The sequence below is a fragment of the Bactrocera tryoni genome, chromosome 2, assembly GCF_016617805.1.
Source record: "Bactrocera tryoni isolate S06 chromosome 2, CSIRO_BtryS06_freeze2, whole genome shotgun sequence".
Lineage (NCBI taxonomy): Eukaryota > Metazoa > Arthropoda > Insecta > Diptera > Tephritidae > Bactrocera > Bactrocera tryoni.
The window spans coordinates 11,564,029-11,586,590 of NC_052500.1; the positions used below are offsets into that span (position 1 = coordinate 11,564,029).

General features: G+C 37.2%; 1 protein-coding gene across 2 annotated transcripts in view; it reads left to right on the forward strand.

The window, feature by feature from the left end:
• The window catches only part of LOC120769384 (neural cell adhesion molecule 1), a 305,758-nt gene that overhangs the window by 276,910 nt on the left and 6,286 nt on the right, over nucleotides 1-22,562 (forward strand). For both annotated transcript variants that reach the window (XM_040096354.1, XM_040096355.1), the window contains 4 exons: nucleotides 16,483-16,677; nucleotides 16,921-17,031; nucleotides 17,245-17,382; nucleotides 19,319-19,477. In XM_040096354.1, the coding sequence (XP_039952288.1) occupies nucleotides 16,483-16,677; nucleotides 16,921-17,031; nucleotides 17,245-17,382; nucleotides 19,319-19,477 (603 nt within the window). The remainder of the gene's footprint in view (nucleotides 1-16,482; nucleotides 16,678-16,920; nucleotides 17,032-17,244; nucleotides 17,383-19,318; nucleotides 19,478-22,562) is intronic.

Here is a 22,562-nt window from a genome sequence, read left to right on the forward strand (position 1 = left end):
TTATTGCGTTTTTGGCTTTAAATTCGGCCACAATCTTACCCTTTTGAAAAAAAATTAAGCTTTTTCGGGACGAGTCGAGCAAGATCGTTTCATAGCCGAAATATCCACCAAAATCATTCGAACGGGCACGCGAAAGATGTCGACCTCTCTTGCCACAACTCTAATACTTGCCTAACGATTTTCAAGCTCCACATACTTCCATTTTTTAATACATATATGTCCAACAGTTGAAGAGATCGAAGATCTCCACTTATAGGCTTGTGTTTTTGATAAAACTGAATCACAATAAGCCACTCACAACATTCGCAATGATTTCACACACGAAAAATGGTTAGAAATATGTACAAATTTGAGATAACTTCTTTCCCCGATATTTTTATCCTTTGTAAAAATCGCAACGCACTGCTGAGGTGTACCGACTTAAGCCGCTGCTGTAAACAAACTGGTGGACAGATCGCCCTCATATTTGGCATTGTAATTAAGGACAGTGCTGCCAACTTAGCTGAGAAAATTTTCTGGAAAAATCATGTACCCGGAGAATTATGCAATTTGCGGGAGCTTCTTTGTCACAATATACTTGTTTAGCGAATAATTAGAATAATTGGATATTGGTATTTGTTTTTCCACTTGGCTTTTAATATGTTCCCCACTCAAAAGTTCATTTCAACAATTTCAATTGAACTAAAAAGGGATAACTTTAGTATTATGCAGTTTTATTCAAAAGAATTCACCTCCCATCTCAAACTTCAACCCAAACCCAACGAAAATACAAGTATTTCATGTCTTCTCTCCGGAAAATTTTTCTTATTACTGCTCACATATCACATTATTATATTTTTTAAATTTCCTTATATGCAGATATTTTCATTTTAGCTGTTAGCTGGTCAAAATTGTTGTTAGTGGTTGCTACAAATAAGTTTATAGCGTTTCCTAACTCACTCCAAGCAACTCCTTTCCTATACCGTAAGCTCGTAAATTCTAAATTACACATGGCGAATTAAGTTGCCAACACGAGGTGTGAATAAAGCATTAACTATTTTACAACAACAAGAAAAGCCACACATATTCATAATAACTTCACCACTTGCCAGCAAACTATTGCAACTATTAAATTACTAACTAAACGCAGAGTGAAATGATCAAACATAAAATTTAATAAAAGCGGAAAAGAAGAGTGAAACACGAATACATATACATTCACACATACTATATATATGTACCCAAACACATGGCACTGCCGACATTTAAGACCACGCATAACATGTTGTTAAGGCAAGTATTTTAATAACATTTACGAACCGCATAAACAATTTGCTCCAACTAGACATATACAGGCATTCACCCACACACACACACACACACATACACATATATGTAGCACACCAATGTGCCACCTGCGACCTGCCTAGACACTAAAATGTGTCGTACATGACAGCACAGCGGGAAGGATATTGGCGCAGGAATGACTTTATGCACACACACACACACACACACATCTACTCTATGTTTGTGTGCGTCAAATAGCATATTGTCTCTATGTTTGTGTGTGTCAAATAGCATATTGTTTAATATGTGCAACAAGAGCTCATACACACCAGCACAAATGTACTAAAATATTGCTGCCGGGCTTTTAAAAGTTGCACCTACCGCCTGTATAACAACAACAACAATAACAATGACTGCTATGTTCATTGTGTTGCCGTTAATGCCACTTTTTGCCGCAATTTTTAGTTATTGTTTTTGTTTTCACTCTGCAAGATGACACCCCGTTGCGCCGCACCTCTCTGCCGCTCCGCCACTGTCTGCTGCATTGTTGTGTTTGCTGTCACGTGCTTAACAACCTAGTCAACATAATTACAAATTCATGTCTGATTGTGTTATGCCGTACACCTTGCTTTACACAGCTCATAAGTGCGTATACATATGTGTATTGTATGTACATATGTATGTGTGTATAAATATTAACATTGTTCTTGTATGCTATGCATTCCGCAAATGACTAAAATCATTAAAACACCTTGGAAAGTGTGAAATGGAAATTAATATTTTTTGTTGCTTTCTGCACTTATGAACTAACATATGTTCATGCTGACCCTGCAAGAAAAAAAGGAAACTTTTTTTCTTACTATTTGTATACCCTGAACAGGTTAAGTTTACCACGAATTTGGTTGTAGACTCTATTAAATATAATTATACATTTTCAGTGCGACGAGTTGAGTCCATGTTCGTCTGCCCTTCTGTTCATCTGCTTGTATATACGCGAACTAGTCCCTCTGTTTTTGAGATATCGCTCCGAAATTCTCAACACGTTCTTTTCTCACCAAGAAACTGATCGTTTGTCGGAACCGCCGGTATCGGATCACTGTAGCATATAGCTGTCATACAAACTGAACGATCAAAATCATAACCTTGTATGGTAAAGTTTCTTATTTGACAAGATGTCTTCACAGAATTTGGAACAATTTACTGACCAAGACAGCGGAATAATCTCCGAAAAAAACTTTCAGATGGAACCACTATAACATATAGCTGCCATACAAACTGAACGATCAAAATAAGGTCTTGTATGGAAAACTTATTTACGAGGCAAGATTTCGTCACGAAATTTTATATGGATTAATGGTTAAGACAATGGTATAATCTCCGAAGAAATTATTCTGATTGGTCAACTATAGCATATAGCTGTCATACAAATTGTTCGATTGGAGTCAAGTCTTTGTATGGAAAACTTTTTTACTTTGCAACATATCGTTACAACATTTTTCTCAGCTTATTATCTAAAACATCGCTATAGCCTTAGGAAATATTATTCAGATTAGAGTACTATAACATATAGCTGCCATACAAAGTGACCAATCAAAATCAAGATACAGATCTGTGTATATCCTTTTATGACATATTATAAAATATGTACTTGTGTAGGTTACTATAACTTTGGTGCAACCGAAATGAAGTAAACATTTTTTTTTTCTTTTTTTTTTTGTTGTTTTTTTTATATTTTTTCTGAACTAAACTGAGAGACCTTAACTTATTTGCCATAACGCTAAAGGCTACCTCACAAGGTCATATTTCATTAATTCTTTTCTGATCGTCTTTCGATATTTTCTTGACTTTCTCGCCCTATTTCGGAAATATAGTTAAGTTCTTTGTTCTTCCCAACATGGCTGGCACGCACAGCCCTCTTTTTTTATTATAGCAAGTTTTGGTATGCGCAAGTGGGAGTGGTTGTATATTATGGCCACAGCAATAACAAATAACTAATGTGATTTTTTATATAAAAAAAAAATTGAAAAATAGTTATTGCTAAAGCTTTGCTAATACTTTTTATATAATGCTGACAGTGTTTACAGTTTTCACTAAAACTAATGGAACTGGTAAAGAAATGTCCTGATATAATTGACACTATTCTTTGGCTGTTCGCATCTTTACGCTAATTTTTTGTGTCTAGATGAACATTCATTAGTTTACCAAGCTCAAGTACATGTTCTCTTTGTTTGTCTTTAGACTAGGCTATAACTCTTTCTATTGCCTCAGTTCATATTTGGTCTTATCTGTTCCATAAGATATCTACATACAATGTGTTTGACAGCAAAGTATATTTTTTCCTGCTACCACAATTACCATTAGCTTAAAGAAGTAAAGGAAATTACTCTAAATATCTGCTTTGAGTCAACATCTTTTATTGGTTGACGCTCGATATGGAGCACACTCGATAAGTCGACGATGTCTCAAAAGGAATGTTTCGAAATTAAATATAAAGGAAGCTCATAGCTCAATTACTCAGTCGCCAGATTTGATACTTTTTGCTATTCTCTATGAAGAAGGGTGGATTGAAGTGCTTCAAAAACTCGATTTGTGTCAACTTTTTTTGAAGCCATAACAACATAAATATGAAGGTTGACCACCCTTGCTTCTACATTTATGCCATCTTACTGCAATTGAGCTTACCATGGTTTTACTTGATAGTAAAGTTGCCGTACTGCTTATTAGTTTCTTTAACTTTCCCCAACACTGTTCACATTAGTTAGCAGCTCTCTCCTCCCTTTATCACTCACCTTGGCATAGAAACGTACTTACTCACTCTGCTAGTATTTTCAGACAACAAGTTTCTCTAACAAAGCATATGTAGTTTACACTTTATATTGTGGTTGTTGTATTGCAGTTTCCCTCTCCATATACACACCTTCAAATTGCACATCTTCATAACAGCAAAAGCTTACGTATAAAAGTAAATGTAATTTTAAATGAATTATTCTAAAAAGGTAGATATACATGTGGTCATTGTTGTTGTTGGCTACCGTTGTCATCCCACTTTGCCATCTCTTGCAATATATTTTTTACTTTGCCACTGATTTTAATTAAAAGTGAAGCGATTAACATTTATTTGCACCACTACATGTGCATCGCTGGTGAAAGTGTCCGTGAATACACTCATATTTCTACATTCATTAATGAATATTGGTGCAAGAAAAGCAAAAGCCATATAGGTTACTTTTTGTTTATGAAAGGATCCTTATTGAATCCGTAGCTAATTGAGAAAAAATGTTCCTAAAAGGCACGTTGGCTAACAGGCAAAGCTTTCATGGAAAGAAGTGATAAAATTGTGGTAACTAAGTAATATAAATTATAGAAATAACAATCTGTTTTTTCCTCACTAGTTATTTCACCAAGAACCCAAGATAAGGAACCGAGAAAATGTATTTGACAAATCGATCCCGCAACCTTATTATATAAAACTTGTTTTAATATCACAATCAAGTATAAAGGTGTCAGTTTGTTTAAGCAAAAGACTGCAACTGTCATTTTAATTGTAAAATTTGCAACCGTTTTGATACCGATACATAAATTTTTTTTTGTTTTTTTGGTTTTGAAAATTCTAAGGATTTAAAAATAGCGCAAAGTATGGTTCGAAATTAAGTTCTTATAAGAAAAACTTTTTTTATTTTCGATATATCGTTATCAAAGTTATCATAGTTTGTTGCTCATTGGTAACGCTAAAAGATCTGAAAAAGTTTTCCAGATCAGACTACTCTAGCATATAGCTGCCATATAAACTGAACGATCGAAATTAAGTTCTTATATGAAAAACTTTTTTAATTGACGAATTATCTTAATGAAAGTTGGCACAAATTACTTTCCAAAGCAATGCTATGAGATATTTTAGAGGTTCTCCAGATCGGACTACTATAGCATATAGCTGCCATACAAATCGAACGATCGAAATTAAGTTCTTATATGAAACATTTTTTTACTTGACGAATTATCTTAATGAAAGTTGGCAAAAATTTTTTTCTAAGGCAATGCTATAAAATCCGAAGAAATTTTTACAGATCGGACTACTATAGCATATAGCTGTCATACAAACTGAACCATCAAAATCAACTTTTGGTATGGAGACTTCTTTATTTGTGAATGCTTCTATTCAACTGCATATTAACTCTTGAAAAATACAGCGACTATTATGCAAATTGCGGGGCAAATGAGCAAACACATCGATTTTCCACCCTACAAGCACGTTAATGTCACGTTCACGCGTGTGCGGTAACTTCATCTTTTACTTGCCGCTTAAAGCTAATAAAAACTGCAAAGAAAAATCAAGCGTATGGCAAAGTCAAAGCTTAATAAGTAATATGTTACGTTTTTATACAATTAATTACGGCACTGATATGCAGTAAACCAAAGGCGCACACAGACGCAGATTATATTTATAAAGAGTAAAGAAAAATGAAAGTAAAAAAACTAAAATTCTTTAAATCGCGCGAACTGCTTTCCTAGGCGTGCGAAAATGACAGAAAATTTGTTATAAATGAACATGGGTTTATGTAAGTTTATGTGCTAGCGATGCATGTGTGCTTGCGCACACAAACATATGTATGTATGTATTAATAGGCATATAGAAAAGTGCCTGCTTGTAAGCACACAGTGGTCATCGCCTGACGCAGCTATTACTTGCTGTTGTTGGACGACAGTACGTTTAATAATGCGCATATAAATTCGCGTACATTTATGGCTTTACGGAGCAGTGCTTTGCACACACAGCGCGCTTTAAACTCTTTTTTTTTTACACAACAATACTAAAGACCTGTTGTTGTTGCTGTTGTCGCTATTGGTTTTGAACACTTTTTAGTTTTTACTTTTTGTTGTTGTAGTTGTTTTTGTTACTCTTTTGCTATAGTCAGTTAAATTACAGCGTTTATAGCGGTCACAGTGTGCTTGGCATGGCCACATAATGGTTACGTATACGCACTGTGGCACCACAACGAGTGAGTTAAACAAATATGCGAACATGTGTGTGTGCGACGAGTGTGTGTTAGTGCTCTTGTATGCCATATAAGTGGAGCACTTATAAATGAGCATATATTGTGAGAGCTTTTATGTATTCACCACTGCACTTATGTGTGAGTGTGTGTGAGTGCAGGTTGCGTGTGAATGCTTGCGATCGTCACAGTTGCCATTCGCTACGATTTCCGCAACAAACTCTGCTCGCTTGTGCTTCTGCCTCTGCTTGTGTGCGTGTGTGTGTGTTTGTTGGCTATTTGTTGCGTTGCGCGTCACCGCTTTGCGGTTTTCGTTTTTCGGTCATTAACTGCACATGTTGCGGTCATGGCTGTTACATAAAATTTTATTGCCCAGGTAAATATTGCAACATTGCGCCCACTAAAAAAAGTAGCAACAACAACAACAATTTTACAGCAAAATAGCAACTAACGCGTAGCGTGGAGGCGGATGTAGCAGGAAACGTTGCCATGTTACCGGAAATGTGTGGAAGCGCGGTTTGTTGTTGGCTTGTAGTGACGCTCGACATTAGTAGACCGTTATTCTGTGATATCAACCGACTTCACCACTTTCATCACCACCGCTTGTTTTCACGGCATACACTGCGTTGTATTTTTGGCTCATTCTTGTTGATTTTATGCATATTTTGTTTGTTGTTTTTTCAGCTATTATTATTGTTTTTTCTAGTTGACAGTTATTTGGGTTTGCTCTATTGAATAGCGCGTAGAGACATTTGTTGGCAGCATTATGAAGACAACCGTCGAACGGTACTATTTAGATAACTGCGTTGCTTTTAAATTTTATCTGCCACATTTCAGTTGCGACCGCGTGCATAACGGTTTAAAAGTGCGCGCAGTATTTGATGTACTAGAAATATTAGAGATGAATTTTTGACTATTTTACGGCATGAATAGGACAACAGAGTATTTTTTGATGCAGACTTTGACATATTTTACGGTGCTTCTTTTCAAACGGAATTTTTGGTTTTAAAGCTACTGGACTGTGTTGTTTCTTTTTTTAGGATTAATTGGTAATGCCTACAATTTTGACTCTTCGAAACATTTTTTTTTGTAACTCCTCAGTAGTGCAGAAAACTATTAAAGTGTTCTAAAAGAGTTGAAATTGTACATAAACATAGTTCTTCGAACTTTATTGGCGATATTCACAACTCATTGGCGCATTAAAGTACTCAAACTCTAGTGTGAACCAAAAGAACTAATATAGAATTTATGAATTATAATGAGCCAAATTGTGACAAAAAAGCATCCCGAAATTGTAATTTAATTTATAATTTAATTTGAAAAAAATACATTTTGCTAAGTAGATAGGTCTGTCCTTAATTAAAATATAAAAAGAGTGAAGGATATGGTGCTTGAAAATCGTCAGGCAAGTTTTAGAGAGATGGCAGGAGAGCTCGAAGTCTCTCGAGAGTCCATTCGATTGATTTTGGTGGATATTTTGGACTGTAAACAGGTCTTTTTGGACAAGCTTGATCGAGCCAGTTCTGATCCCACATTCATGGAAACCAATACAACTGTCGATGAAATATGCGTTTATGAGTTTCACTGTTTGCATGTGATCGGAAAAAGAGGAAAAAACGAGCCGAAACCCAAAAGATCATGCCAAAGCCGCTCAAAAATCAAGGTGGTGCTCATTGTTTTTTTGTTATTCCTGGTTTGATGCATCTCATAAAGAGTTTCATTTGGCCGTTTTAAGGAGTTTGCGTGAGAAGGAAGAAAACGGCCGGAATTGTGGAAGAACAATTCACGGATTTTGCACGATGATAATGCACCATCGCATAGAGCCACGATTGTGACCGTATTCAAATCCAAAGCGTAATGAATATCATCGGTCAACCACCGTATTCACCACACTTGGCTCCGTATGATTTTTTCTTGTTCCTCAAACTAAAATTACCGCTCCGTGAAACACCGTTTTTAGTCGATATAAGAGATAAAATAAAATTGGCTAAAGGAGGAGAAGTGCTTCGAGAACTGGGAAAATTATTGACATAAGTGTATTACATCTGGTGGGAATTACTTTGAAAGCGACAAAATATATATTAATGAATATTTAAATATTTTGCGTTTTATTTATCACATTTTTGTCACTATGTATGTACCGAGAATTAAAATATCTCTGGGATTTTTATCCAATTTTGATGTTATTATATACATATGCTTACTAAGTAGAAATAGAGGCTCCTTCAATTGCCTTAAGGAACCTCACAGATAGACCAATTGATCGACCGGAAGTTCGAAAATATTTATATAAGGTATATAGGAGCTAAGAAAATTATTGACCTGATATTACCCATTGTCGGGATAAGAGTATACTGTCTTCAAAAAATATTCTTCCTTAATTTTTATACTAGCCTTTACGGATTGACCGGATATGTCGCGGTAAGAAGTAGCTATAGGCATTGCGGTCACCATATTTGGTGTCTGGGTCCTTGAAAATCTATAGTTCGATCCACTTTTTGTATGTAAGGTGGAACAACTTAAGCGCATTATTTGTGCAAAGTTCTGATTTGGCAAGTGCATTGATGATAAATATACTATAAAGATGTCAGTTGGAATTTATAATTTTTTTTTAATTGGAAGCAGGCGCGACCGTCTGATTTCTCCCATATTCACAGCGTATAATAGGAATGTTTGGGTTACATCACACACCAAATTTGGTTGAAATGAGTTAAGTGCTTTTTGAGATATGAGATTTCACTTAGAGGTAGACAATACCCATCCCTTGTCCATTATTTACACCTTCTCCTAAAGAGCCTTTCTGTATCATCTTGGTTGTGAAATTTATTGCTTGTGGCGCATTTATTCAGTCAGTTATTGCACTTTTTGTAGTAAGAAGAGTGGGCGTGGTTATTATCTGATTTTACCCATTTTTACATTGTATGAAGAAGTGCTAAAAGGGCTTCTTCTCAGCGAGTTTGGTTGATTCAGCTTCAGTGGCTCGGAAGATATGTCCATCAATTACCATTTAGGGTGTAGATACACACCTACTTTTAACTGTCCTTGATTGCTGTAGCTCTGTAGCAAGTTTCATCACTATCACTATTTTTTCTCATGTTATCGCTTGCACCCACAGACGGAGAGACAGACAATCACCCGTATATCAACTGTATGCAACTCGATTAGTTGTAGGTCGTACGAACAAAACTATTATACTCAGTAGCAAAATGTTGAAATAATATGAAAAGATAAAACATTAGTCGTCTTGAAAAAAAAGTCGTGAAAAAGTCTTTTAGAGCAATATCAAGTCCGCAATAAATGTCTAACAAAGTAGTCATAACTTGAACTAAATATAATCATGAGAAAACATGTAACCATGCGCGCTTGAAGGATAATTGTGTGCTCAGATGCTGCTTTGCGAAAGTTGGACGAGCACAAACGAATTGGAAGAGCAATGAGGCCAAGTAAAAAAGTTTCATACTGCAATATATTTATTTATCGTCTTTTAAAAAAGCTTGATGATGCCATACATCAACGTAAACTTGAAAGTTCAACTTTTTTAGCTTGGAGCTGTTTCGAACATCGTCAATACATTACACATATAACGAGTAAACAACTTTGACTAGGATTAACAATATTGGTGTCGTTTAAGTTGCATTCGCGAATATCTGAATTGATTGAAATTTTACGAGTATATCGAGGTTAGAGAAAGATAGCTCTAGATATGCGATCATATTTATAGCAATAGTTGTATGGCAAGGATTATTTAACCAAAAATTAAGAGACCGCAATGCAGCGATGAGATGTGCTTGCAATGACGGATGGCGGAGGTAATGCGTTTTGAGCAAAGTCGAGAACTCACCAGCAGAGACCTCTCTTGATGAGTGGAAATGTTAACTTAAAAGCGGCTAATTGTGACAGGTTCCAATCCTGAAAATTATATTACGAGTATAGAGTTGTGTGGAGGATGAAATTATCAAATGTGGCAACTTTTAGGAAACACTTATAGTGACTCTCTTCGGCATTTATGGTGAACTGGATAACGTTGCACCCTTAGACATAGCCACGTGCAGGGCCGCAGGCAGAGTCACAATAAAATTCACAATGAATACTTCGATTTCATTCCTTGCAGTTTATAACGAAGTCTTCTCGTAGCCGTTCTTCCTCTGCTCACACATCTGGGAGGGACTTGTGGGCGAAGTTGTTGGAGAAGGTGTGGTGTGGTGGGTGAAGATAAGTTAAAAAGGAAAATAAAAGGTGGTGTCTTCTCTCGGTAGTTCTTCACCAAGTCTAGTTTCAGGCCACCATATCATTCTAGCGTCATTTAAGCGGATGTGGCTGCCATCAAGGTTGTGGTATATACATTCACCATGATTTCCAAACGACTATACAGGCTTTAAGTTTCCTCTGCGTGCTCAAAACTGGTCAAGGAGAGCATGACCCAATATGTTTTGCCCGACACTGGTTAGCAATAGCTTCAAGCTTCTTCCATATTAGCCTTGTATGGGAGTTCGTATCGCCGGAAACTGCAAAGCCGATGAGCTTGTTAGGGAGGGCACCATTACCGAAATCCCATCCGATTGGAAACGAACCGATTTTGTGAAATTTTTCCGTCCAGAGTGAACTGTAAGAGTTCCTCCGAACCACTTATTCTTAGCAAAGTCAAGATTTCTGTCTAGACACTGTCCATTTGGTACACACGCGGTACGACTAAATATTTTGTGGGGCGCTCTTTGCCAAAGCTGCATGGGAAAAGGCGAGGTGAAATGTTCTTATCACATGAGACACACCTTTGGAGAACCTAGCAAAATTACTGGCATTCATAGTTACCGTATTTATAATTTTGTAATGAGTGCAAAACGCTTCGTCAATCTTTGAGGACCTTTGATCCATTCTTAGGAGGGTCTGGGTAGCACAAAGCACAAATATCTGTCTAAGTGAGATTCATCGACCATGGATCAACCTTACGACCTAACCCAACCTAACACTTACACTTGTGTAAGAACTGCCAGAACTGAAGATATCCGGTTATCCATTACAGTCTGAGTACGGCAAAGAAAGAAGAAGAACTCACCACTGCGAGGTCTAACCACTTTGAGCACATTCGAAACGCTCAGAGCAAAGAAAATTGCGCCATAATGAAGGCAATCGAACTGAATAAGTAATAAAAATGTATTTGGAACAGGCGTGAGAGGTCGCTGCACTCGCTACTCACTATCGACACAAAGTTGCTTAAGTTATAGAAATTACAAAATTTAACAAGTCGAGGCAAGTTTCAATGCTCTGATTAGCACACATGTCAAATGCTGGATTTGCGGAAACCCAAACCTACCATAAAAAGAAAGCCTTCCACATAAAGTGCCTGAAAACAGCTGCCAATAATGCACTCATCTGCAAACAATAACAACAACAGCAACTACAAATAGAAAAGCAGTCTTAACAGATTTGCTGCATCAAAAACGCACAAGTAAACTGCTTATGCAACTTACACTAAGCCGAACTTAGCCCGCCTGTCACAATACGAGTGACATGTTGCATGCCACAAAATAACTACCAAAGCGAGCAAGCATTTGCTGTTGCTAACCTAAAAACATATAAAGCAATTGCACATGAGCTTATGAGCATTAATATTTCTATATAAAGGTACATGTATGTTTGTGTTTGTATGTGTGTGCAATCACAGTTTGAGACATCCAAATAAGCAGCAAGCAAGCTGGCGGCAGTTTTGTTCGTGCAACATTGCATGCAAAGTGGAAATTCAAATTTCAGATTTTCTGCAAATTTTTAACCCATAACTTGGCCCAAGTTGTCTGCTTCTTCGCATATGCGCTACTACGTAAAGGTATGAGTGAGTATGAATACGTGCTCGTGTGTGTGCGTGTGTGTGCTGCAGTGGGTGTGCGCTTAAGTGCAATTTCGTATATTACATATTTGCGCCAAATTGCTTTAAGTTAACTAGAAAGTAGTGAAATGAATCCGTAATGTAGAAAGCATATTTTCCATCACAACATACAGCAACAGCAACAAAATCAAACAGTAATAGTAACCTATATCCACATGAAAAAGGAAATTACATGCACATGAATATATTCATTTGCCTGCCATCCGTAGCAAAGACATGCTCAAATGCAAAGTGTTTATTTGTATATTTGCAAAAACTTTTTCTTTAATTTGTGTGTAGAAAGGCAGATGTCGGAATTGCACTAAAATGGGGATATTTGTTTTGTCACTGCAAGCGATTTTCTATAAAAAGTTGTAGAAATATTTAATATTTAATATATAAATCTGTTCGAATATATATATAAGTATAGTGAAAGCTTGATAAAGCGAGCATCTCCTTTAAGCGGATAGAAAGCCTGGCAGGGTCAGTGTCCGCTTGTGGGAGATTTAAGTGTATTATAATTATCGCTTATGTATAGGCAATCTGACACCAAATAGCGGCTCTAGGCCAATCTTTGACTATTTCAGGGGGGCCTGGACAGATTCCTTTTGTCCAAAACAATAAAAGTCGGAATCTTTATCCACTTACGACTTGTTAATAAAGTACGAGAGTTTTGAGCTTTACATTTTTTTTTGCTTTGTAAAAATAATACTTAAACTATGGAACGAAAAAAAAATATTTTTTTTTTTAAAGTTGCAGCTATGGTATAATAAGAAAATATTACATATAATAATTTCCTATATAATATTACTGTGGAGGTAGGCAGGAAGCGTGGATGTCTGACCACGCGCCTAGGCCTTTAGGAGGTCATTTTGAAACCAACCCAACTAAAATCTCCTTAAGGGGTTACATGGGTTTCCACAGGTAAAAAACAACATTTTTTCAACAATTCTTTTATAATTAAAAAAAAAATATTTTATTAGAATTTTTTATTGTGAGAAACATGCACTATTAACAAAGAAATTATGAAATTTTTGGAAATAAATATTAAAAAAAATAACTAAAAATTTCAGTGAAAATTTCGCAATTTTTTTTTTCAAAAAGTTGTAATCGAAAAAAATCCTTTGTTCCATTCTTTAAGAATTGTATCCCAAAAATCTGTAAAATTTCATTAAGATCGGTTCAGTAGCTCTCGAGAAGTCTTGCCAACCGACTTCAAAAACACAGTTTCGCGAAAAACGCGTTAAAGATGGCGCAAATAGCCCAGCTAGTATCCAGCGCATAAGTTCTCAAAGCTGCATCTCCGAAACTATTATTCGGATCAACTTGAAAATTTAAGATAATATTCTAAAGGTGTTGAAGAATTTCATAAGACAATAAAAAGAAATTCGATTTTTTGAAACCCGTAAACGCATATAACCTCTTATTCCATTATGTCCTCTTTGAATAAACCTGTGCTCCTGATGAAGTCCAACAATGCCACAAGTTTTTTGTAACCTCCCAGTCTCTGCCAAGAAGCCATCGACCGATAGCTGCGATTCTTCTTTTATACAAAGTCTTGCATTCGTATAGAAGATCTTCTATAGCCTCTTATTTTTTTACCTCTTGACTGCTTCATGAATAGTAGTTGAATGGTATTGCCCATCTACTCGCATGTGTGTCAATTAGACAATGACTCGTTAGCACTACTACTAGAGTCTTATGTCCTTTCTTTTGAACTTTAGTAGTAGGCATATGCGGCCCATATTCCATTTATGCCACGTTGCCTGGTTGTTGAGCAAATTAGGGATTGAATCCACCCAGACACAACTATATCTGTAACATATTTGTCGATTAAATACCTAAATTTCGTCTTTATAACAGTGTAATTGTTGGGTGGCGCCTGCTCTGACTAAGATGATGAATCCGCCAAGAAATCAAGGCATACATTCACTATATTTAATGAAGCTCTAAATGAGTTCAGTGATCTCAAAGCTGTTGTTTTCATTGTTGTAGTGGAAAAATTTTGCCGAGTTGACAGTCCTTGGCCGGATAAAATCCGGGTCTGTCTGTGTGAGCCCAATCCTTGTCAGAACTAGAAAACCTTCTTTATTTGCTGTGATCTCCAATTGGAAAATGCTGCAGTGGCATTTCTTTCCTGAAAATACACCACCTCGCACTCGATTATTAAGTTTGGACCTATCCGTATAGATATTTATCTCTGTATCCTTGTCCTACTCACCTCTATCTCACTCTTTTGTGATCGTAGGACAGAAAAAGCAATACACTAGGCGTAAGACTGAACCCCAGACTAACCTTCTGAGTTCAAATCCCGCACGCCGCAAGAAAGGTAGCGAAATTCACTTCCTAACTGAACAGACTAATGGCCAACATATAAGACCTCAGACAAGAAAAAAACTCCTGACATTGATCAGCGAACTACATTGTACTGAACTGAGATCTTGGCAGATGTGCTTATAAAGGAAAACCGGCGCAAGGTAGTGGCGAGAGTGCACCGCATCGTAGCCCTTAGAGCGTCATCAGCCTTATGAGAACTTACTAAGTACCTTAGAATGACCCTTATTATAGACTGTGGGTAAATGTAAAATAACGTTTAGTGCCTAACTTTGGACCGCTAGTGATGAATATACTAGTTGCTCTTTACATGCTTTTCATACGCCTTATCCCATATATATTTTCCCTTATTGTTCACCATGTCTATATACCGTATGCCCTCTATGAAGCTACAACTTTAATTTCACGAGGTTACATACCCTAGTCTTCGATTACCATCGTCGTCCGACTTGAAAAATGCTTGTTGAGAAAAAAGTCTTTCAAATTTTACAACTCAGGTTGTAGTAGGTGTTGAACAAAAAGTGATTGTTGATTGAAGGAACGTGGTTTCAATGAGATTAAGCAAAATATCTTAGTTTTAACAACTCATTTTGTGTACTCCGTAATGTTTTTTTATCAAAATGTGTTTATCAAAAGAGTTACACTTTTTCCTCCTCACTCTCAAATTCTTTTAATAAAGTTTTTGCGAGAAAATCCAAAATTATTATTATAGTATCCGTCAAGCTCAGCCACCAAGTTGATTGCTTCATGTCGCAGCAATGTTAAAATATTGTGTATCTTTATAATATCATAAGTAAAAAGTCTTCTGATGGACTTCTCGCCAATCTTGGTATTATTCCGAAGCAAATGAGTGAAACAACATTAAAACAACATTAAACTGGGTCTGTCATGCTTTATAGGTTGGTATGTTTCAGAAACTGCACAAGTTTTTCTCAGTGTCACTTGGCCGTCCAGCTGAAATCAGTAGCCGATGAGACTTTTTTGATAAATTTGTTAACATTCATAATTCGAAAGAGCAAAATCATCTTGTTTTCTGTCTGTTGGATCACACTAAATTTTTTTGAGACATATAATCTTAGCGAAAAAAAAATTGCTGCGATTTTTGAATTCAAACTCCAAAATCAAAAATGGAATGCAAAAAAAAAAATATGTTTCATATGTATATGTCGGCTTCGAAACGCGTGGCATCTGTCCTGTAGGCTTGTCTGAAAATTGTTATATGCATACGTTTGAAATAAGATGATAGATGCTTCCAACTTTTTCAATAAGTTAAATTTTAAAATTCGAAAAAAAATTTCGAAGAGCCTTATTTCGAAAATAGTTCGAAAAATGATGGAATTCGAAATATGAACAAATTATTATTATTTTCATATATTCTTTCAATTTAGAAATTGGAAGAAAAATTTCGAGGAGCCTTATTTCGAAGAATAGTTCGAAAAATGTTGGACTTCAAAAATTAAAAAATTATTATTTTTTTATTATCATGACTCAATTTTCCAAAAAAAAAAATGCCAATCGGACCGTTGTACCAGATAAATACCAAAAATCTATTGATATATTTTTTTTTATATTTTTCGTCATATTTAAAAGAAATGGACACCAGTGATGAGTTTGGGCAAACGTCGGCCAAAAGAATTACTTTATTTTGATTTTTCTGTTCCAGAGACGCAATTCATTGGACCAGACAGTTTGAAATAGGTTCAACGATATGAACCTTCTGTTAATACAGTAAATGATAAACCAGTGACTTCCAAGTCCTTTCGGTATCTTAAACTATTATCTTCAACAAAGAAAGCAACTATCCTCGAAGTTTACCTAATTTTACTTATCTCGAAGCTTGCATAAATTTATAGCGTGCAAAAGCAAAAATTTTGCTGCAATTGCCCTAGGGCTCATAAATTTTCACCTTTCCACAGCCAACCATAATAAATCGAACCGAATTGCATTTACTAATTTACTAATACACACAATCTACCTTCTTTATTCTTCCTCTCTCTTTAACTCTCTCTTTCTTTCTATCTCTATTTATAGCTACCGTGCTGGGCAGTCGCCATGATATGCTTTCGCTTAGTCCCTCCGATCACGAGCTGGTGCGCTATACGAACGATTCACTGTTGGTGCAATGCCGCAGCACGACAACGGAGTCGCAGCTGGTGTGGCGCTCGCCAAAAGGCGAAATAATTAAGGAGCACAAAGGACGCATACACATCGAGCAGAGTGCGCCAGGTAAGTGCGAGGAGTTAGTGTTAAATTAACGGCTTCCAACATGCATGCCGAGCGCATACCACTGTCTGTGCCGCTATGCTTTACGAGCGCACACAAAAGCGGCTAGATCTATTGGAAGCGTGCGTGTGTTTGTTGTTGCCGCCTTGAGTGCTTATTAAACGGCGTTGTTAACACAAATCATTGCTAATTTTTCTTTTTTCATGTCTCCTGCTCTGGCCATACCTTTTCCGCCGTGCATCACAGATCAACTGACAATTGTTTTCACACACATTTCGCTGGGCGACAAGGGCAAGTGGCGCTGCGAAGATGCCAACGGTGATAGAGCGGAGAAATCTTTCGAGCTCATTGTCTATCGTAAGTAGCTCCAGCTCCGCCGAGTGTCAGACCTCATAGACGACGCAAGTGAGGCGCATGTGGGGTGTTAAAATACCTACGGTACAACAATGCTTGTCTCTAAAGCGGAAAAGTCGTCTGATGAGGCGGCTCATTAAAGTCGCTATTGTCTTGTAACTTACGTGCTAACGCTTTCTTTACACAACTTTCTTTTGTCTTGCTTTATTGTTGCAGAAAAAATCGCTTTCACCGAGAACTTCACCATACTCACCGTGAAGGAGGGCAAGGACGCGTTTATACGTTGCGAGGTGAAGGGCGAACCGCAGCCAAATGTCACTTGGTATTACAACGGACAGCCAATTATTGTTGAATGTAAGCTCAATTACTCATTTAACTGTATATATATACTTATGTAGGTAAAAACGAAGACAACGTGCATTGCAGGGAAAAGTTTTTTTTCCTAATTAGGTGAAAATTCATTTAATTATAAGGCAGTACGTGTTGATGTAATATTGAGAAAAGTATTCTGAATACTTTTTGTCGATATTTATACCCTAAACAGGGTATAATAAGTTTGCCACGAAATTTGTAACCCCTCGAGGGAAAGTAAGAAAGAAATGTATATCCATGGGATTTTCATGACGAACGAACCGTGTCGATGTAAGCATGGCTGCCTGTATATACGCGAACTAGTCCACTACTACTCTACAAGTCCAAGATTATTTCCATCCTGCTATATGTTGTAGATGTGCATGGACAATGATACGGATGAGCTGGCCTTAGGAGTGTTCGAGGGCAAGATTTTGCGGATAATTTATGGTCCTTTTCGAATACCGCAGTCGATGAGCTGTACGAGATATACCACGGCATTGACATGGTTATCGAATCCAGAGACATCGGCTGCGCTGGCTAGGTCATGTTGTCCGGATAGACTAGACCACTCCAGCTTTGAAGATATTCGCTGCAGTACCCGCCGGTGGAAGCAGAGGAAGACGAAGACCCTCTCCCCGTTGGAGAGATTAGGTGGAAAAGGACCTGACGGTACTTGGTATATCCAATTGGTACCAAATAGCGAAATAAAGGAACGATTGTGTTGACTCGGCTATAGCTACGAACTAATGTCAACGACAGTGAAGATGAAGAAGTCCTCTACTACTAGTCAGTTTTGGAGATATCGATCTGAAATTTTGCACACATCCTTTTCCCTCCAAGAAGCTGCTCATTTGTCAGAACCGCCGATATCGGACTACCATAAGATATAGGGGCCATACAAACTGATCTATGAAACTCAAGTCCTTGTATGGATATCTCTTTTATTTGACAAGATATCTTCACGAAATTTGACATGAAGTATTGACCAAGAAAAAGATACGATCTCCAGACATTTTGTTGAGATCGAACCACTATAGCATATGTATATCCGCCATACAAACTAATCGATCAAAACTAATCTTTTGTATGGAAAACTCTTTTATTTGACGCGATATCTTCACGAAGTTTGGCATGGCTTAATATCTAATACAAGGGTATAATTTTCGAAGAAATCATTGGACTCGAATTACTATAGCCTATAGCTCCCGTACAAACTGACTGATAAAAATTACGTTCTTGTAAGAAAAATTGTTTCATTCAACAAGATATGCTCACGAAATTCGGCATAGATTATTTTCCATGACAAAACTACAATCTCCAAATATTTTGTTCAGAGCGGACTACTAAAGCATATAGCTGCCACACAAACTGATCGATCAAAATCAACATAAAGATCTTTTTATATCTTTTAAAGAATACGAAGGGTATATATTATCCTGCTGTGAAGGGTATTTTATTTTTGCAGCACTTAAAAAATATTTTATTTTCGATCTTAACAAGAAAAATTTCAAAATGTTCGTTTTTCCATTAGAGAATAAATACTTATCGCCTGGCCCTCATAAGATTATAAAACCAACCAAAGAAATATGCACCTTTTACTTCTAATCAAACGCTTTCGCCTTAAAAGAATATTACTTTTATTTATATACTTTCATCTGCTCACAAAAAGGTGTCAATTTAAGTTCCTCAACTCGCACACTCCTACATCATCATCCATCATCTACAAAAAAAAAAATATATATATAAATATTTTCCATGCACTTTTCTTCGATTGCAATGGCAAATCTAATAATAATAAAATGAGTGAGAGAAAAAAACATCCATCTAAAACATGTCCGAAATATACAAATATACACAATGACAAAACAAAAACCAACAATAACAAAATGTGGCGCAAAATTGTATTGTATTTTGTCTTGCTTTCTACTTCTAACAGCATTTACGGGCAACACAACGAAATTCCAAATACTGGCTGACGGATTACAGGTCCGCAAGGTAACGCAGAACGACACCGGCGAGTATACGTGCCGCGCCTACCAAGTGAACACAATCGCATCGGACATGCAGGAGCGCACCATTTTGATGAAAATCGAACGTGAGTAGGAAGTTTACTGCCTATAAATACACATACATACATACATACATGCATACAAATATATGCAATAGCCATACTAACCAATAGCCACACTAACCTACATTGTTACACAAACATAACTGTATAAACATACATAGATATTATATAAGGTATATAGGAAATGCCATAAGCCGCACTCACTTCCTTTGCCGGCGCTCAGTGCTCGCCGTGGACTGGCGGCAATTTTCATTTGATCACAAGTGTGTGAGCTGCTGCTGCCACTGCTTTTCATGCGCGCTCCAAAGCATTTGTCAGTTGGCAGTCGTTAGTGGGCAGTTGGTGTGTGTGTTCATTTTGCTATCTCCGATGATTTCCGCGCGGAATACTATTTTGGTGGTTGTTGTTTTTGTTAGACTGTTTCCGTCAACATTTGCTGATATCTAAGCGCAATGGCCGAAAAAGTAGCGAATTGCGTTTGTTTGCTGTTGTTTTTTTTATACTTTTGCTGTTGTTTTTGTATTTGTGGACATATTCTTTATTATCTCCGAGTTGTCTTGTAAAAAAATTACTTTGTAAATTGCATTGCAGCTTTTTTGTTGCTGTTCTAGCGCAAATATTCGCTTTGGAGTGTTGCTCTTCATACACACATATACTATACATCCATATGTACATACATATGTGTGTGGTTGGAAGCGTGTGTGGCCTTATTTTTGGAGTGCCCGAAATCCGGCTCAAATTCTGCCTTCTCAATCCACCATTTATTGTGTTTGTTTTGTTGTCTGTGTTTGCACACGACGCTGGCTTTCAATTCATTCAGGTCTCTTGATTGTGTTTTCGTGACTCACGTAAACAAACTTGGCACACACACACCCGCACAGGGGTGCACACATGTGCTGCGTCTCCCATAGTGGTGATTTTGTGTGGATGGTGTTGTGTGGCGCTGAGAAAATGCCACTTGCGCCGCCTGCAATTGATTGTGGCTTTGGGTTTTTTCCACATGATAGCCTTTTCTTGGACTTTTCTTAAAAAACAACATCACACACACACACATACATATGTATATACGAATGCAGCGCTCGTGCATCGTTTTACAATTTTGTGAACCTGCTCCCACCTGCGTGCGGCCACCGGCGCTCGGTCACGTGATGAGCGTCGAAAACGCAGTTTTAATAGATTTTTATGCCTTTGCTTGCCACCTTTTGCCACCGTTGAACTAATTTTAATGTTTGCTTTTGATGAGCTTTTAGTGTTTCTTGAGTGATTTCGAATTCGAATTCGATTTTTATTGCCGTTGGCGAATTCCATTTTTCCGCAATTTTCTGCAGCTTTTTTGTGGCTCCACAGCTGCGGTGATTTATCGCTCTGAGTATTGCTTGAGATTAGGCTGAAACGTGTTTACGCTCCAAATGTGATTAGGTCGTAAATGATTCAGCAAAGCTATTTTCTAAATGCCTAGGTCACTAAAGAAATCATTGTTTGCTCGGAAAATAGATACATTGTGATTATTATGGTATTATTTGAGGAAGTTTACCCCAAAATATTGTTAGTTCACCAAAGATGAATTGCTAAATTTTGGTGAGAGAAATCATTTTGCATCTTTCTCGAAACATAATTTTAGAAAACTATCGATAAAGTGGTATTCATGCACGTAACATACTTAGAGGCTTCAAGCACATGGATTTGCTGGAATGGAACTTTGACAAAACTAAATTCTCACATAGAGACCCAACAAACTATTTCTTCTATCTTGAAAGAATTTGGTCTTGCGGCATTCCAACTCCAATGAAGGATTTCGTAACTACATTCGCCTCCTCATATCTCAACTTTCAAACCGGCTAGGTAATTTTTCTTGTTTGGCAACAAAATGATGTCATACTAAGCCAATTCTGGAAAACATGGTGGATAGGTAAGCAGTTCGTAGTCTAACTTGACTGTAGTGAAAGTGAGGATGTGAACCAATGCATTGTCATTATGGAAGGGCACTTTTATATTCCTCAATTGAGACCGCTTTTTTGCAATTCGATTTCTCATTCGAATAACCATACCATATAATCTTATTGCTCTCTTCCAGCCGATTGATGTTGATCACACCATGTGAATCTCAGAAAACTAAACTTTCATCTCTCCGGCAAATACAATAGTCTTCGCTTTCTTCGAAGCAGCTTCGCCAACTCAAGTCAGCTGTTTCGACTATTTCTTTGTATCTACTGTGCAACCGGGAATCCACTAAACGTTACTTATTTGGATTTCGCTTTATCAGCTTCAACCACTGTGGTAGAGTAGTCTCATGATTGCGTTTATTGTCCGGAGTTGCAAACATGGTACCCATACCTACAACATACATTTGTATTTATCAGCTTGTTTTTCTTGTAGCGGTTAACTAGCCCTCGCTTAGATGGTAAGCTTTGAGTTGCTTCTTATCGAAGTTTTCAAACGGTAGACCCAGAAAACGTTCTATTTCGACGGAGTCAGACCATAGAGAGGGAGGTGTTAGTTTAGTGGGGTTCGCTGGGCATGCAAAAAGGTGGTTAGAGTCATGCGGGGTCATTGCGCGCTGGATCTTGGAGTTCCTTAAACCAGTTTTGGATTGTTGCCATCAGATGTTCAGTTACCATATAAAGTATCTAACCCAATTTGGTTTTGTTAAATCCTCGAACACGACCGCATTTAGGTGCGTTCAAAACAAGACCATTACTCCGATCTGCTTGTTTTCGACAGTAGCGTCTTTGAGAATGTGCTACATCTTAGTAAATCGGGTTGTAAGGCTGAGTACATATCGAACTCTCTGGATGTGAATAGAGAAGGGATTTAGTAGGGGATAATAATACGACCTCAATCTCTAACGACTGGTCGAAATGGACTACGTAGTAAGGATGGGGACGTACTCAAAGCATATTGATAATTCTTTATCTTTCCTTCTACGAAACGCAGCGATAATACAAGGCAAAGAGAAGGCCTGTAAAGTCCTACAACAGCGGATACTAAAGGATACGGAAAGCGACTATTTGCACAGACAGCCAAGCGTCACTACTGGCCTTATCATCGCAAAAGATCAATTCCAGCTTAACCAACAAATGTAGGAAGCCCTTAAGCTTACTGACGGGTC